General features: G+C 51.2%; 4 protein-coding genes across 4 annotated transcripts; 1 reads left to right on the top strand and 3 right to left on the bottom strand.

Annotated features, from left to right (window-relative positions):
• Positions 1 to 51: 51 nt before the first annotated feature.
• BU24DRAFT_431201 (uncharacterized protein) lies at positions 52 to 1,422 on the top strand (the record flags this gene model as incomplete). Its single annotated transcript, XM_033529855.1, has 1 exon — positions 52 to 1,422. The coding sequence occupies one exon, from the start codon at positions 52 to 54 to the stop codon at positions 1,420 to 1,422; it is 1,371 nt and encodes a 456-aa protein (XP_033387710.1).
• A 7,488-nt stretch (positions 1,423 to 8,910) lies between these two features.
• On the bottom strand, positions 8,911 to 9,867 carry BU24DRAFT_118543 (uncharacterized protein). Its single transcript, XM_033520873.1, has one exon. The coding sequence runs from the start codon at positions 9,520 to 9,522 to the stop codon at positions 9,004 to 9,006; it is 519 nt and encodes a 172-aa protein (XP_033387709.1). The 5' UTR covers positions 9,523 to 9,867; the 3' UTR covers positions 8,911 to 9,003.
• A 129-nt stretch (positions 9,868 to 9,996) lies between these two features.
• BU24DRAFT_118411 (uncharacterized protein) lies at positions 9,997 to 10,464 on the bottom strand. Its single transcript, XM_033520871.1, has one exon. It carries the CDS (start codon positions 10,310 to 10,312, stop codon positions 10,055 to 10,057), a length of 258 nt encoding a protein of 85 aa, XP_033387708.1. The 5' UTR covers positions 10,313 to 10,464; the 3' UTR covers positions 9,997 to 10,054.
• Positions 10,465 to 15,229: 4,765 nt separating this feature from the next.
• BU24DRAFT_118472 (P-loop containing nucleoside triphosphate hydrolase protein) lies at positions 15,230 to 17,113 on the bottom strand. The gene is made up of 5 exons (XM_033520872.1): positions 16,829 to 17,113; positions 16,576 to 16,777; positions 16,464 to 16,516; positions 15,720 to 16,384; positions 15,230 to 15,628 (listed from the first exon to the last, which is right to left on the bottom strand). The coding sequence occupies exons 1-5, from the start codon at positions 16,881 to 16,883 to the stop codon at positions 15,323 to 15,325; spliced, it is 1,281 nt and encodes a 426-aa protein (XP_033387707.1). The 5' UTR covers positions 16,884 to 17,113; the 3' UTR covers positions 15,230 to 15,322.
• Positions 17,114 to 17,122: the final 9 nt, after the last annotated feature.

The raw sequence follows: 17,122 nt of genomic DNA, 5'->3' as shown, positions 1-17,122 counted from the left end.
CAACTATATACAATACCCCATCCTCCCCCACCCGCCGCTGGTGCTCATCACATGCAATCCCCTTCCTCTTCACTAGGTTTTGGGAATCTCCTCAACCCGGACAATTCAAAAGACCAACATAAACCCCAACCTTCCCCCGCCTCAACATCCCCAACTTCAACTCCCACCACTACTGCCGCCGGCCCCGCTACCACCACCACCACCACCACCGCCAACAACACCACAACAACATCTGACTCTCAACCATCCATGGCCACTGCTGCCGTGAGCCTCATGGCCCCATTACTCCAGAACAACCAGTCTGCCCAGGAGGAGCAACGTCACGACCTCCCCAGGCCTTACAAGTGCCCTCTGTGCGAGAAGGCCTTCCACCGTCTCGAGCATCAGACTCGACACATTCGCACACACACTGGCGAGAAGCCTCATGCATGCACCTTCCCTGGGTGCTCGAAGCGCTTCAGCCGATCAGACGAACTCACTCGTCACTCGAGGATACACAACAACCCCAACTCTCGACGGGGTAACAAGCAGCATGCTGCCGCTGCCGCCGCCGCCGCAGCTGCTGGCATCATCGAGCCTGGCTCTTCTCTCGCCCACATGATGCCTCCTCCTCAGTCGAAGCCAATCTCTCGCTCGGCCCCCAGCTCCAATCTGGGATCTCCCAACGTCTCGCCTCCTCACTCCTTCTCTAACTACTCTCCTAACATGAACAACGATCTTTCCTCGTACAGGAGTGGAAGCAACAGCAACAGCAACAGCAGCAGTCCCAATGGATTGTCTCGCAACATCGATCTCCTGGCTGACGCCGCATCAAGGCTCGAACAGCGTCAACATCAGCCTTTCTCGCATCGTCATGTCACCAGCCATGGATTCCACCCGTACCACAACAGCACAGGTCGTCTTCCCGGCCTCTCCCAGTACGCCTACGCATCGCAACCCATGTCAAGGTCGCATTCCCACGAGGACGACGACCCTTACTCCCACAGGATGACGAAGAAGTCGAGGCCAGGCTCCCCAATGTCCACTGCGCCTCCCTCTCCCACTTTCTCTCACGATTCCTGCTCGCCAACTCCTGATCACACCCCGCTCGCCACGCCTGCTCATTCCCCACGACTCCGTCCTCAGGGATTCAGTGATTTGCAACTTCCCCACATTCGTCACCTTTCGTTGCACCACGTACCGGCTCTTGCGCCCATGGAGCCGTCGACCAACATGGAGCAGCCTTACATCCCCAGCCAACCATCTGGGTTGAGGATCGGCGACATCATCTCGAAACCCGACGGTGCTCAGCGGAAACTGCCTGTCCCACAGGTTCCCAAGGTCGCCGTTCAAGATCTGCTCAACGCTCCCAGCGGCTTCTCTTCCGGAAACTCGTCCACTACCGGTTCCTTAGCCGGCAACGACCTCGCAGAGCGTCTGTAGACGACTCGAAGCGACGGCGAACAAGCAATTCGTGGAGTTTCCGGGTAGCATTATCAAGGGTTCATTGTTTTCAGCGAGCGAGCGTCGACATGTTTTCTCACGGTGCATAGACATGGGATTAACGGGAAGGGAATACTAATGCCTGCGACGGCACATTACTTTTTTCTCTAACGAGTTTCATTGGTTAATATTTATGGATGGAGGTTTTTCTTTTTTCCCTTTCCTATAGAGGTGGATATTTCTCCGTTTTCTTTGTCTGGTTCGATCATACCCCGCGATCCTAGCGATCCGCAGTTGATGTATTACCACTCCCAACTTCTTTTCTCAACTCTCTCATACTTTTCGTCTTTTCTCGACTGGGAACAGCACATTCGATACTTTGGCTAGCAGGGCGGGGTGCAAGTGGCTTGCCACGCTGCAGCTCCCGGGAAAACAAAAGTACAATTCGTCCTCCAGCTTAGCAGCAGCGTAATAGACACGATTCAGAATAAACCATAACCCTTACATTATTTGTTTTTTTTTCTTGGGCTTTTTGCATTACGAGATGGAAAGTCGTGACGTGCTTTTGATGCCAAGTTCCGCAACTACGAACGATTGGGGACGGGCGACTCGCAGGGGTTGCACCAAAGGGATTCCAGGCGGGCGGCACCGCATAGTGTCTCTCCACCACCTCCTACCTAGAACAGCGAATTACTACCAGCACCCCCGCGCAACAATCAGAGACACCACGAAAAGAATATCATGACATGTCCCGGGAGCTGATGGATGTGAGCCGGGGCCCCTCAGATGGGTGAATAGGACAGGTCGATACGGGGGAAAGGATTGGAGGAAGGGGGGGTAAAGGGAACGGGTGATGCAACCTCCCTCCTCCTCCTCCTCCTCCTCCCCGCCCCCAATAGGCGCTACGGTGCAAGATTCCGTGCAAGATTCCGTGCAAGACAGACCATTCCCCGCGGGTTGTCTCAGCCCGAGGTGGGAGCAAGGGCTAGGTTAAGATGCGGTGAGGGCGCGAGGTGAGGTGAGGGGGACCATTGTACTGGGAATTCGGGGGGGTGGAAGGGGAGGACAGGAGAGATAAACCCAAGGATGATAGATTAGACATGCACACGTACATACAATATGTGTACGGAGTACGTACTTCGTACAGTCTCTACATGCCTACACGTACAGATGTCGTAGATACAGTAAGGAGAAAGACACACATGTTAAAACTCGCACATACACGTACACATAGAGAGAGATTCGAGAGAGTTACCATTAGTCGCACTACGAATACTCCGTAGTCTTACTCGTAGATACATCCACCAATTTCCCATCAGTGACCAGTCTCAGACTCTTCAGAGCATCCGTCTCTCCGCAGATGCACCCCATACATCTATGATCTGACTATCTTCTCGGGAGGACAGCCACAGACACACCGGACACACCAGTGACACCACTCCAGCTGCTCCATACTTTTCCTCCCCCAGTATTATCATCTTACGCCGCCCACATTCCGGACCCCTTTGCACTACCACACCTTTACAAGACAGAATCTCGCCGTCAGGCGATGACGATAAGCTCATGCAACCCTTACTGTATTCACCAACGAGTAAACTCTCCTAATCAAGGGGGATTCGATACTATTGTGTGCCAAAAGTGTGGAGAGAGTCCCCCGGTAGAATGTTCTACCCCCCCTTCCCTCTTACTTCCATACCGTGGCCTTGTCCTCCCTTCCCAAGACACACGTAACACACAATAGGTCTTGGAGGAGATCTCAACCCAAACTAATAATAATCATCCTCATCATTTCTACCTGTCTGTGTCATTTCTTTTTTCCCTTTAGCATTATCAGCTGCTCCCCCCCAAGGAAATAATCGAGGGCGAAAAGACCAAAAGGGCACCACCACCACCGGCTATTATGGGCTGTTTTGGTACGCATTAAGCGCCTCTCTCTCTCTCGCTCCGCCCGCTCCCTCGCTCTCCTTCCTCCGCAATGTCGGCGGGAATTCCGGGCGCTGGCGCTGGGAGGGTAACGACTCTCTCTCACGAGAGAGTGCCTACCTAGGAAGGGCAAATGGACCAACCGGGCGAATGATCGGGGCTCGCACCCGCTAAGATCATTGTGTAGTCCCTTTTTTTGTTTTTCCTTCTTCTTTCGACTTTCTTGCCTGGGGGCGTCCGGGATTGGGATCGCGAGACTGGATTGACTGACTACCGCTACGATGACTGGGGGAGGGGAGGGGGACCCACGGGGCAAAAGCGAATGCACCCAGAAGCGATGAAATTAGCGATGATAAGTTGAATAGTAATACGGAGTAACTATCTATTAGTCGAAGTAAACTTTTTTTTCTCTCTCTCATTCTCTAACTCGGTAGTAGTAACTATTACCTTAGACAAGACAAGAGAGATAAGACCGTATTCCCAGGCGGGAAACGGATTTTTCGCTAACTAATCGGGCGGGGCAGATTGGTAGCACCTATGTATTTTCGGATTTCACGTGTAATTTATGGGCTGGCTAATCCATGACGCACTGAAGTGAACTTAACTATAATGCAATAATGAATGAATCAATGATCCAAAGACAAAGTAAGTAGACAATCCTCGGGAAAGAGGGAAAGGGATAGCCAGAGATAGGCAATTAGATAGATAGGTAGAAATGTAGATACGACTCGAGCATCTGGAACCCAACAAGGGGGCAGCAGAAAGGAAAGGAAAGGAAAGGAAGGGAAGGGAAGGGAAGAAACAAGTGCCCATCACGGATACTCTCTTTTCCTTCCTCGTTCGCCTTTCCTCCCTCCCCCTTCTTTGCCCACTAATTGATAATTATTTGTGCTTGTGCGTGTGTGCGTGTGCTTGTTGTGTGTATCTTTCTATCATCGTCGACCTCCGTCCACCTTCCCAATACGGCATTCACAAGCACTTGGTGACAACAACGGGGCCTTCCCCTGCATTTTCCGTTCGCATTCCTCCCTCAATTTCTCGCTCTCTCTCTCACAAAAGTTCAGCCCCCACTAGTCAGTTTGAGTATTCATTATCACCGGCCGGATACTTACTACCTACGCACATTCTTTCTCCTACCTAGGTACTCCGAGATACCGACCGGAAGCTTATGATTCTGCCTTATCTTCGGCATCATGTTCTCATAGTTAGCCAGTAATTTACCTAGGTATTGACACGCGGACTTGTCTCGGTCCCATTATCGAATTCGAACCAGGCGATTGCCACGATGCGCCCATCTATCGTACTACTGCGCGATTCTCTCCACTCCACACTCCGCCTCCACCTCCACATCTTGACTCCATCATCATCGCGACCTTCTCCCACCTGGGAAAGCACCGACGACGACCCAATTCAACCGTCGTCACCAAGTCAAAACTCTAGATCTTCCCACTGGTCCGGGGTGCAGCACTTATGTGCCTAGGTGATGATAGCGGCACGCTGGCATCTTGCCCGCCTGCTGCACCCCAGACCCGACACTCCGCATCGTTAATGCGCCGTCATGATCGACCCTGCGCCCAGCTCTGCACATGGCATCTTTCAGTATCTCTAGCAATGTTTTTAGTAGATCTCGAGGAACTCTAATCTATCAAACAGCTCTAGAAGCTCCAGCATAACCCCAGAGTGAGCGCAGCGCGTCGTCCTCCGGTTTCGCCGCGATAAGGCCAACCGGCAATCATCACAATTGCCCCGGTCGATTGTGTGATTTCTCCCCACCGGACCGTTTGACGAGAGCAGAGTCGCGAGTGGCGACATCGTGTCATCCCAGGCCACACCCACACGAAAGATAACAGTGTCCACTCCGCTATTAATCCTCGTCCCAATGAGGACACCGTAACGCTTTCCTGCCCCATCGGTAGTGTAAGTTTGTCCAGTGTCCTGATCGCTTGCACCCACCGGAATAACTTTCCTGAGTAATTCCGTCGGACATCCCGTCCCCGCCATGAATCGTGCCGTGGCGACCGAGCAATCAGTATTCTAGATTTCCGCTGAGCTTCTAGAGGACCGATACGAGCTTCTAGCTTCCTACAAGTGCGCAACAAGGGGCGCGGTCGTCGCCCAGCCTCTACGCACTGTGGGGTCTCCACACTTGCCTCTACTAAAAATGCCCAAGATCCACCACACTAAGACGCTGCACTGCTCGTCTCGAGGGGAAATTACCCCCGAGAGGAGCGTTGCAATTTTCGCACCACTCCTACACCTGTAACCTACCCGTTCCCTGCGAGCTCACTTGGGAAGATTCCACCGTGCGCCCATCTCCATGACCATTGTATCAATCGCAGGAATATTGGCTGTATTGAATCACAGGCGCTCTGTTCGTTATCGACCACCGTCCATGCCGCGCAGGTCCGGCTAGTACCTTTTGCCTGATGCGACGACTGGCCAGATGGAAGGAAGAATGCCATATTCGCGAATGGGTCGCCAGGGCCGCGTCTCCGTTACGGCGCGGTGCAGCGCAGTGCAGGTGCCGCGGTGGATGTCGCGCATGAGAGCGCTGCCTCTCTACGTCGCACAGTCACCGAGTGTCCAGAGTCGATCCTGCAACATCAATCTACACAACATGTATTCAACAGAGCGGCTTAATATTCAACCGTACTTTGCAAACTTTCCTAGTCGAAACGTCCATTCCACAGCATATGGTAGATCTTCGCAATGCAGAATCTCGTCCGTCCAGCTCTCATCAATTCCAGACCACGCCTGACCAGGTTTTCGGTTTTTCGGTTCGCGGCATCGCCAATTTATTCTTGCAGATCATATAATGATCATTCATCAAGGTACATGAAAGTGTACATGAGCACACCAGATGCAGGGACAATTAGTGTATGACTTTCATCTCCATCGTCCCTCTCGTCTATGCATGTCTCAAAGCACTTTGGCTGCATTCTCCACCAATTCATTTTCAATAATTCTCAAAGATTGATGGCCATCTTGCCTATGGAAGGATCACAAAATGCCCGAACAATGTAATGGTGTGCTTCCTGCTATGAGAATTGGTTTCTCCGCATCCAAGACGCCTATATCCAACGTGCATGCAGCTCTGGAGCCATCCCGAATCCCACCAGCTTGGTAACCGAATCAACGTCCTGCATGCACTCGTCAACACCTTCGTGCGAGTAGACAAGTGTCTACAGGTATTCGCAGACGACTACGCGAATGCACACGAGGGGTCTCGCTGTCGCATCTGCACCGCAATCTATGCGCGCAGATCCTACTCGCTGCAAAGTCTCAAAGCAGAAGATCCTCCTTCAGGTCCTTATCTGTGGCCCTTGTGAGGGCGCTGCAAGCACGCACAGTTAGATTGAGGCCGCAATGTATCCAACGTGGTTCGCGACATGCAACACCATATATCTAGCGGCTAAAAGAGTCTGCGCATAAGAGGTTCCCCTCCTCCCACTCGCGAACGCGCGGGCGCCCACACAGTGCGGCGCAATCACCCAGGATTTTGAGGATCTCTTGCAAGCATCATCGTAGAATAATGCAGCACGTATAATCGTCTACAGAGTTCAAATTTAGGTACCTGTACGAATTCACCTGCAAGTACCTTATTAACTCATGGGCCTGCAGAATGTGTCTGTACACTAGCAAACTGTTGAATGCTTTCACCATCGTTATGCAGCAATTACTCCGCTGCGTGGCGTCATGGTCAGCATTTTGCGTATGCTCAGCACTCAATTCCAATTTTCCCGTCTGTCCAATACCATACGCAACATGGCACATTCTACACGTCACACGTTTGCATGTGAAAAGGTCGCCAGTGCGATACAAGCAGCCACTTATCGTCACTACTATCACCAGATGCGTACCCGTGAAGATTGGCGGTGAACCCATCACTTCAGGTAAGTACGGGTCTCTAGCGAGGCCTCGTTCATGCACATACGGGACACCGGTCCGTCCCAACAAGTCCCGATTTGCGACCTTTTCAAAACACCGTTATTGAGGTATGGGAATGGTACCTCGGGCGTTGCAGGAATCGTTAGCGATTGCGACGTACGAGTTGCGGCTGATACCTCGGGCCAAAGTACCTTTTCGCCGGGATGGAGGCGGAAAGGAACTTCCTCTTTGGGTACCCCATTGATACCATCTTCGCGCCAATTCGCGAACCCAACTTCTCTCCAGTGTCTCCACATGACGAGCGGAGCTCCTCTGTATTGCCCGTGCCTGAATATCACAGAGAGACTACTTCGTACCTGTGTATCAAGAAGACTAGTCTGCATTTCAAGCGCTGGGGCATTGTTGTTGAGGCCAACAAAAATTCCCTCTACCTGATATAAGATAATGCAATCTGGATACAACTGCTGTGTCACCAAGCTTCTACATCGCTTGCGCAGTAACAGCAAGCTATGTTCTTGTACACGACCGTGACAGCGTCCGGACGCATCCGCGATCAGGCGACCGATGTCACTGGCATTGTGTTTCCTTGCAAGTTGCCCCTCGGACATCAGCGAACTTCTGAACAACGCGCACTCAATTAATTGATCGTAACCACATCGGCAAGTCCCAGTAGCGCAGAGAGATTGTGAAAAAAAGTTCCCACATGCCCTGATATCTCACACCATTTGATTCTTGCTGATCATATCCTCGGTCATCACGAGCTTGGCGCTGTTGGAAACATCCTGGAATGATTCCAACACCGAGGAAGAATTTCATATTCCGTCATACTATGTCTCCAAAAGTTTAAATCTTCGCTGCTATCGTATTGTGCCGGCATCGAATTGTCCGAGGATGAAACAGGCATCTCATTGCGACTCATTAACCTCGGATCTCAAACCAAGGAACAATTATGCCCCCAGAGGGCTAGATCGTTGGCACGCCAGGCACACGATAATCTACACTCCATATCCTGAGGTGCTCCGGAATGATTCCAAGATCTTGTAAGGCGGACAAATGCTATTCCAAGCCAACTACCCCAGGATCACATCTCCATTACGAGATGTTCCAAGCTTTGCCTGCATGGATCTCAAATTAGAGCAACGGTCACTCATCGCCTCGACTTCACTTTGCGAGCTGTCTTAAGCGACCATCTTGTTATGCCACAGCCTCCTCCGCATCATGCCCTGAGCCGGAGGGTCCGCTACTGGACTTGCCTTGCCATCACGTATTACTGTATCCTGAACTTTTGCGTTATGACATTTGTACCACCATCGCCAAACGCAATAGCGTGGGTGCTATACCTGGGTAAGGACAAGGCTTCGAAACTTTGTTCCCGCCGGGCCATAACAGAATGGTGGTATACACCCGCTTCGAGCAACATCAAACACGAAACTGCATGAGGCAAAGCTGTGCGCATGACTTGCCCTGGAGAAAAGGGCAACAGCCACCCCACGAAATGTCCACAAAGGGTAGTTATCACTATCACATCCAAGCAGAGCAACAACCGACGTCGTACAGTCTCGTCTTCGTCGACACATGGCCATCTTAGCTCAAAGTACTCCGTATATGCGACGTGTGCAAATGATCCGCTACGAGGAATGCAATTCAGCGGTAAAAGAGGTTATCTTACGCCTGACTGTTTCCTATGACTTGGTCACGCTTATCACGGATGTCGTTGGAAAAGGCATTGTACGGGAAGACGTCACTTCCACGCTCCCTACCTGAACCGTCCTACCAACTCGAAACCTCGGCCTCGGAACCATTAACTATGCTTGTTGAATAATCGAGCGCCAAAAAGTTACCAAGATCAGCGGCTATGCTGTCACGCATCCTCCTACGTTGTTGATATCGCGCTCGTTGGTGCACTCGCCATTGCATTACCCCGTCGTCGCCAATCTGTATTTCTCTTATGTCTTGTTCATGCCATTCTCGTCCTGGTGTGGGGTGAATCTCCTGCTTAGGAAGAAAAAAAAGCAACCACGTGCCGCAGGAGAATGTATGATCCTCCCGAAATGGCATGGGCATGCCATCCTTCCTCCATGACATAGACACTATTCGCTCTGCCTTCCTTGTTTTCCCCATTCTTCCAGCAGTCGTTATCGCTGTATCACTCCGTCTCCCGTCATTCCGACGAGAATTGGGGGTGGTGGGAGGGAGGGGAGATGCAACTGCCAACACGATGAGTGTTGCTCCCCCACAAAATATCTGAAAGTAGACCGCCAAAGACAGCCACAACCCCCGGATTATCATCGCCCGACCAATCGCACAGCCCTACGCTACACCCCTTTCCAACCAACGATTATGTCTCTCCTATCTTCGCTCACCTTTCTCTTTTGCCAGGCAATTCTGTCGTGAGCATTTGCCCTCGAGGGGAAAGAAGCCAAGGAGGGGATGGCGTTGCCTATTTTTCCCCTTCTCTGCCACTTTCCGATCTCCCCCATCTCAATAATAGGATATGTGCAATATTATTGCGCTTTCCCGCGGATGACGCCCGCATGCCCGCGCCCGCGCCCCGGCTCCTTCACTCTGGAACCGACGGACGCATTGTCGCCGCCAGCTGGATTCTTGCGCGTTCCATTGTGTCGATTGCGAAATGCATCCTTTATCCAGGTCAGGCCAGGTCCTCCCCAAGCAAGCATGCGTACATACGTGGGGAAGAAGAGTAGGGTGGATCTGGAATCTAAAAACAGTCACGCGGTGAAGGATGATGCTGAAATCCCCAAGTCCCACTATCTATCCATCCAGGCTGAAGCGAAAGACTCTTGGTCCCATGGGTTACAACTTACGCCAGCCAGTCAATCAAAGTTCGCGTACGGAGTAGGCATACGGGGGAACAATGGACGAAGAAAAACCCCCATCGTGTAGCGGTGTAGGCGAAGACGAGACAGATTTCATCCGCATCACGGCTGGGCTGGCTGGGGGGGAAGAGGTAGGCGGTGATGATGCCTAGAAATAGATTTCCCATTTGTGCGACCCTCCACCGGCAGTGCGAAGAAAGAAAGAGAAAAAGGTACTGCAGCGATGAACCGGTGCCCGGCATTTGTTTCTGCTGCCGCTGCTGATTCTGGTAGTTTAATTGAACCCAAGGCAGAAAAAAGCCTGGAAGTCATAGAGTGCACTGTGTCCTTACCGATCGCTGTCTGGTTCTACGTACCACACCATCCAACATTTCCCGCGTTGGGGAGAGACAAGGCCAGGGGGCTTTTCGAACGGTGAGGCCTCGATGTCGGGTGTTGGTGTTCTTGTTGGTCGTAGATAGGCGGCGTGATAGTAGAGTTGCAGGGAGATTGATGGGGAAAACCCGTCAGCGTGAGCCTATTTCGTGGGGTAAAAGACTAGCAAAACATGGAGTGTCGTTTACATGTGGTTGAAGACAACGTCAACAAACACAAATCCGCCCGAATGTCGCTCCGACAAGTCTATCTCTCGCCAAGCCAGTGCATTCTCGTTCGCTGGATGTCGGATCGAAAAAGTGCAACACCAACAACAACACAACAGAAAAAGGATCGCGGTTGTACGCGGGTGGAGATTTGCGACTTCCAACTCATGCATGCGCATAGTACCGTAAGTAACCATTACTTATTGTTGGTGATGTGATGTGATGTGATGTGCTCACTACTGCTGTCCGTCTCTTCTGGTTTAGGCCGCATGTAGTTTCAAAGTTCAGGTACGCGAGCGAGAAGTGTCATGTCTCCTTGGTTCCCCGCGCCCAAAGTCAAACTCTCTTTTCTACCGTAACCCGGTTTATTCGTGCCTACATACCTACCTAATTCACCTGCCTACATTGAGTCCCTGGCCCTAGGCACATACATACATCCATTCTCGTCTCCGACCCATTTCGACTCCGCAGGGAGCACAACAGCAGATTTATTGAACTAGTTTTTAACGAAACGGAGCAGACTCGAGGGGGGGGGGAAACCCACTAGTTTCCGACGTACATACATGAGAATGCTGTAAAACATTACATGTGAAGCGAAACTAAACCAAACTCTAAGATATCTACCTACTGCATGGGGTACACAACCGCCGTTAGATTCAAAAAACCTCACGATCTCCTAGTTAGCTACTCCGTAGTCACTAGTTATTAGTTCAATTCCCCCAGCGTAGGTGGCTACCGCATACATCTCTCCTTCCCGACTTCCCGGGTTTGTAACCCCATCGTGAGTCGCGCCGCTCGAGTGGAAACGTTACCGCGACAAGACTAGCTTCCAGGATTGTCTAGCAATGTACTCCGTAACACTATCGTGAAGTTCGTGGACCCCCGAGAAAACAAAAATGGTCCTGTGGCACGGCGGCGGCGGGAGAATGCAAATCCCGCCATTCAGCGCAGAGCCTCCTCCCTTTTTCTTTGGCGTTTGGGTCGGTAGTTCGTTCATCTTGGTCGAACCGTTACCGTACGTCGTATTAGTGTCTGCGATACGATTCATACGAATGGAAACGGGACCCTGAGAAGATAGAGAGATACAAGTAGATGGTATACCGAGATAAACATTGGTTAATTACAGGAAAGAATGGGGAAATAGGGAGGAATCGATAAAATTGTAATCTCCTTCTGCTTTCACAATAGTCCGTAACTACCCCTCGTTTTTTGAGTTCGAGAACTTTTCCTTCTTTTAACACAGTACGCCTCTTTTTCTTGTCAATTCCCGAACAGACTAATCGAGCTGGGGGAGAAATCCTCGCCTTGACAAGGTGATGGGATGTCGGGGTTCCTGGCCGGTCGGCTCCTTGAAGTCGTATCCTATCCTATCTTCGATCCTGGGGGGCTACACGCGGTAACTGATCCCACAATCCTCCCAAGAAAACAAAACAATACAATACCTGAAAATGATCATCAGACATAAAAAAAACAAAAAACTCGCTTCGAATCCTACGATAACTGTGGAGGTAAGGTAGACGGAACTGTGGTCCTAGATTCCATGTATTCTTGGTGCCCTAGCTGGGCTGGGCTAGGCTAGCCGGCGCACCCCCCCATTGTTTTTCGTTCCCGCGAAAGCTTGACTGACATCGGTAATGATGATTGTGCGTTTACGGGTGGCGAGATGGGGATGGTTGGATGATTGTGTAAGGGAGAAAGGTCATGGGATTTCAGCAGGATTTGGGGAATACTATCTAAGAATGATAAGAATCATGAAGCAAAAACGTATGGAGTACGGAGTGTATTCAGGTATGATTGATGGGATATCATTGTCGTACAATTACATACGCAGTACTCTTTGCCAAATCACACGCAACGAAACTGCGATATCTACCTACATACTTCACCGTATGTGCTTCACTTCTACCGTCACTGCCGTTGCCGTTGTTCAATAAACAATCCAACTCCCATCACGATCGACCCAGCCCAAAAGTTGCAAAGGATCGTCACACCGGATAATCTTGCTGCCTCTTTTTCCGTTTCCGCTCCTTCACGATTTCCGTCTCCCGTTGTTTTTTTGTTTGTTTTGCCCTCTTTTAACTTGTTATTTTCCGTGTTTGAGTTTCCGTGTCTAACAATCCATACGGAGTACTCTGATTAATTGCTTTTATGTCCTCTTTATCGAGGGCCCATGGTTGGAGAGAGAGGGCGCTGGGGCTGATGATATCATACATATGGAGGACGTCGAATATCATCCATTCAGAGCGTTGGACTTGACCATGTGTATGTCAGTTTTGCTTATGACGATCTTTGGTCCTCCTTAATTGACAGAAAAAATAAAAATGAAAAATGAAATAATGTGATTCCAAGATATTGTTTGTTTTTGTTACAAAATAGACATCCTACTCTCCTATCGCCCGTCGTTCGCGTTTTCGTATCTAGCTAGGCTAACCGACGACGTCGACGACGACGACGAAAAAGGAAATATTTTGATATGCATTCACGATGTAATTGTTTATTTCGCGAGAGAGAGATAGAGGCCAGTGAAATCAGGAAATTCAGAGGGGGAGTGTCATGGACCCCCACGCTCTCTCCCCTTCCTCCAGCTTCAAAGAACAACCAGAATCAGCCGGGGAGAGAAGCGGCACAGTCCGTCCCCGCGCGCACACACACGCACACACACCAGGGGACATGATAGGACTCCAAAGCGGAAACAAAAAGGAAAACCGAGCGACGGTCTAGAACCTATCACATCAACGGCTCACCCGGGGAACAATGAGCGAGGCGAGGGGGGCGGCGAGGCAAGGTAAGGCAAAGCAAGGCAAGGCAAGGTCGACGCTGACCGGTAAAAGACAGGCAGGGTGTGCGTACTGTGCTGTGCTGTGCGTTTATGTGGAAGGGGTGCCTATTCTGGGGTTTCATCCCACACATTCTACATGTTCTTGTAAGGAGTAGCTCGACGTATTTACCCTGGTGAACCTTTGCTGACCTGACCTGATCTCACATATGCTGTGGCGGAGCTCGCCTCAAGCGTCCGCGGTGTGTATGGAAAGGCGTAGTGCTGTCCTACCATGCGAGAGACGAGTAATGAGCACGGCGCGAGACCCCGGAGGCGTTGATGCAGAGCTGTGTCTGCGTCTCTGTGTGGTGGGTTTCTGTGATTGTATTCATGACTTAGTCGTGGTGTACGATACTGTACTGTATCATGGGCACCGCGTAAAAGGCCTCTTGGAGCCCGCCAGCCAATCCCCCCCGTACCCTCCCGACGGGTTGGATCGCGGGCTTGCTTCCCCGACTGCGAGGTCGTCCGTGCTGCCTTGAATATCTCAATCTCCTTGTCCTGTCCTTGTCATATTCGCTGATTCTTTTGCAACCACCCCTTCGATCCTTGGATAAACTCCCCTCGCTCCTTCGCCCCATGGAATCAATCCTGGTAAAACGCATTCAACCTCAAATCTCATCTCATCTCACCTCACCCAACCCATACCCACGTCCGTTACCCCATCTTTTGCCAAGTAATCTGGGGTCTGGGTTGCGGGCCGCCTTGGGAGCGATGCAATGGCTCCTTGGTATTGTAGGGATCTAGGAAGATGCTGTTTCTAGAAGCGCGGGGTTTTGTATGCCACATTGTTGCGTTCGAAGGATTCAGAAATATGCGGCTGAGATGAAAGGAGAGGGCTTGGACTTCGCTGTTCTCCGCTCGTCGCGTAGAAATGGGTGCCGACTGCACACATACACACACACTTCTTCGCCACCGGAAAAATGAGATGTGATACCTCGTGTGCAGCTGCTGCGAGGATGCGGTGAAGTTCGAGGAGGGCGTAATTCGATATCGTTGGTTGAGCGCCTCGACGGTGCCCCCCTTTCTTGTTGTCTTGTGCTGAGGTGAGAACCTCTGAGGTGCGGAGTATCTGCGCCCTCAGCGCGTACGACATGAACAGCACACTTAGGCTAGCTCTTAGCTCGTCGAGTATTGCCAATGTGAACAAACTTAGATCTTGAAGGTGGTTGAATCGGTGTGGCATTGCACATGAATCCCAGATTAACATGCATGGTTGATCAAACGTTCGCTTTGATGTATTCCCAAATGCCCATGGCGTCACATCCTGTCCATTGCAGTCTTCCAGGTGCACTTCACGCACATTGGATGCGACAGTAAGACAACATCATTGTACTACCACTACTCGGACTTGCTCTCCGCCTCCATTCACCGGCCGTTTGTAGATTGGCCGCCGGCGATTTGGAATATGTAGCCCAAACTCAAGCAGAATTGCTGCGTCGACTACGTAGAATGGCTGGATGACTATCCACTCGACAGTTATCATCGATCGCGCTGAAATGTCTTCTGACCTCCCGCATATGTAGGATATGAGTTGCACAACGGCATGGAAGGTGGTGTCTTGTGAATTCTTCGTCTTGTGTGTGGTCGAACTGGCGGGAAAATGAAGACAGCCTTGATAGGCGAGAACCTTCAAAGCGCATCATTGGTGGTAATTGATGATCCATATAGCCGCGAGGAAGTCTTCGTTCCTTAGGAAAAGAATCCTTTGCCTCTCCTCACATCTGGGTTGAAAGCCATGACAACTATCCATTGGCACGTTCTTGGTCGAAGTCGTTCGCGCGACATGTCTGGAACTACTGTCGTGTAGGAGGTCTACCCAAAAGTTTAGATGGTCCAATTAACGTGCTTCCTCAAACCGTAGCTGTGCGTTCGAATTGTGCGACCCTTTTCTTCTCTCTTTCTGGAACATGGTCCGTCCGAGATGCTGCAGGAGATGCTGCATCTGCAGGATCGTTGACAACCGGGGTATCGTTCACAATCAACAAGCCCTCCGCAGCTACTTCATCATCTTCTACCCAACCGTACAGCTCCTCGGAGTCAGGCTCGTCGTCCTCAGAATCGCCAATCTCCGCAAAACGTCTTTTAGGCAGTCGTTGTTGAGGAGAAGTTGCAGTCGTCGTAATATCAATCGTGGAAACGGCTAGGTCTAAAAGGCCCTTCTGTGGTTCGTCAGCGGGTGATCGTCGCACAAATTGCAGGCGATACATTGTTTATATTGTAGGCTCTGCGGGTAGTAGATTAACTCACCCTCTCGATAGCGAATGGCACCACGTCCCCAACGCTACCCTCGTCGGCCAAAGTCACACCATTTGCCTTTATGACACCAACAAACCGGGCTCTTCGCAGTCTTTCAGCATCTGCGTCACACCACTTCCCTTGCCCCGGAACCCAGTCCCTAAATAAAACCAGTCGAGTGGATATACCACTCTCCCATTCTGCACCTGATATTGACGGAACCAGAAGAGCTCTTGAACCTGCCCGAATCCGAGTTATTGTCTGGCATGTGAAGAGAAGCGCGATGTCGTGCAGCGCAGCGACCCTGCACAGGGCCGAGATCAACTCATTCATTACCGGAAATTTGCGACCTGCGGCCCAGCGTGCCTGGTCGTTCTTAGGCCTTGCTGCTCGATCATCAGGATTGCGGGGGTATGCATTATCGAGCAGGGTTGACAATGAATCGATAACGATGAGGCTTGTGTTTGGTGGCGGGAAAGAGGATGGCGTTCGGACGAATAGAGCCAGCAAATGCGCGAGCGATGGCGATGTACAGTGATGGAAGTGGCTCCGCAGTTCATCTAATTGTACTTCTGGCGGTGAGGCATCTGTTCCTCCTAGGTTCTGAGAGCGCTGCACCTGCTCGTCGGCGAATAAGACATCATTGAATCGTTGCGGGACCAGCGGTGCGCCCGCATCTGTACAGCCATCAGCTTCCATCAGAACACTCTGGCACCATCACCAAAGTGCTAATTGGCAATCCCTGAGTGTACTGACCAATCCAGACAACTTGCTGCCCTTCCCTCAATGCATTGACTGCGGCCTGAATTCTTGATCCATTTCAGCTTCCGATTCCGATATAGTTCAATAAAGTGTGGATTGCATTTACCCAAGCGCTGTCTTCCCGACTCCGGACGGCCCGTACACTTCGGCAACCTTCCCTCGCGGGAGTCCGCCATGTATGTCGCGCCCGGGAAGGCTTCTGGGGGAAAGGATTTTGTTGAGCTGCGCGAGGCCGGTAGATACAGCGAGGGCTCCGCGGGTTTGTAGGGTCTGGAGAGCCTGAGAAGCGGAGATGGTGGGGAGGCGGTCTGCAAAGTATTGATTAGCACATGCTGGGATAAGATCCTGCAAGGACCTACGAGACGATGAGGAGGACAGCATAGGAGTGTCCTGGCTTGCCATTGCTGGGGCCATCTACAGGTCGATGTTGGTGTACACCACAGGCCCTGGCTCTTCAATCATTCCATGTGATTTCGTGAGGTTTCCGTGAAAAATAGACACGTCGAAACGCGTCCAAAATAGTCATTGCATGGCGACGTAGTGAGGTGGAGGAGAGTTGGTGCAAGTGAGGTGCAATGAGAACTTGGGCTTGGCTAGCTGTGACGACATGCGAAGCGAAATCCCACTGTGAGTGGGGAGATGACCTGACTGAC

The sequence above is a fragment of the Aaosphaeria arxii genome, assembly GCF_010015735.1.
Source record: "Aaosphaeria arxii CBS 175.79 unplaced genomic scaffold BU24scaffold_2, whole genome shotgun sequence".
Taxonomy (NCBI): domain Eukaryota; kingdom Fungi; phylum Ascomycota; class Dothideomycetes; order Pleosporales; genus Aaosphaeria; species Aaosphaeria arxii.
Note: the sequence above shows the minus strand (reverse complement) of the source record. Positions and strands in the feature narration are given on the sequence as shown.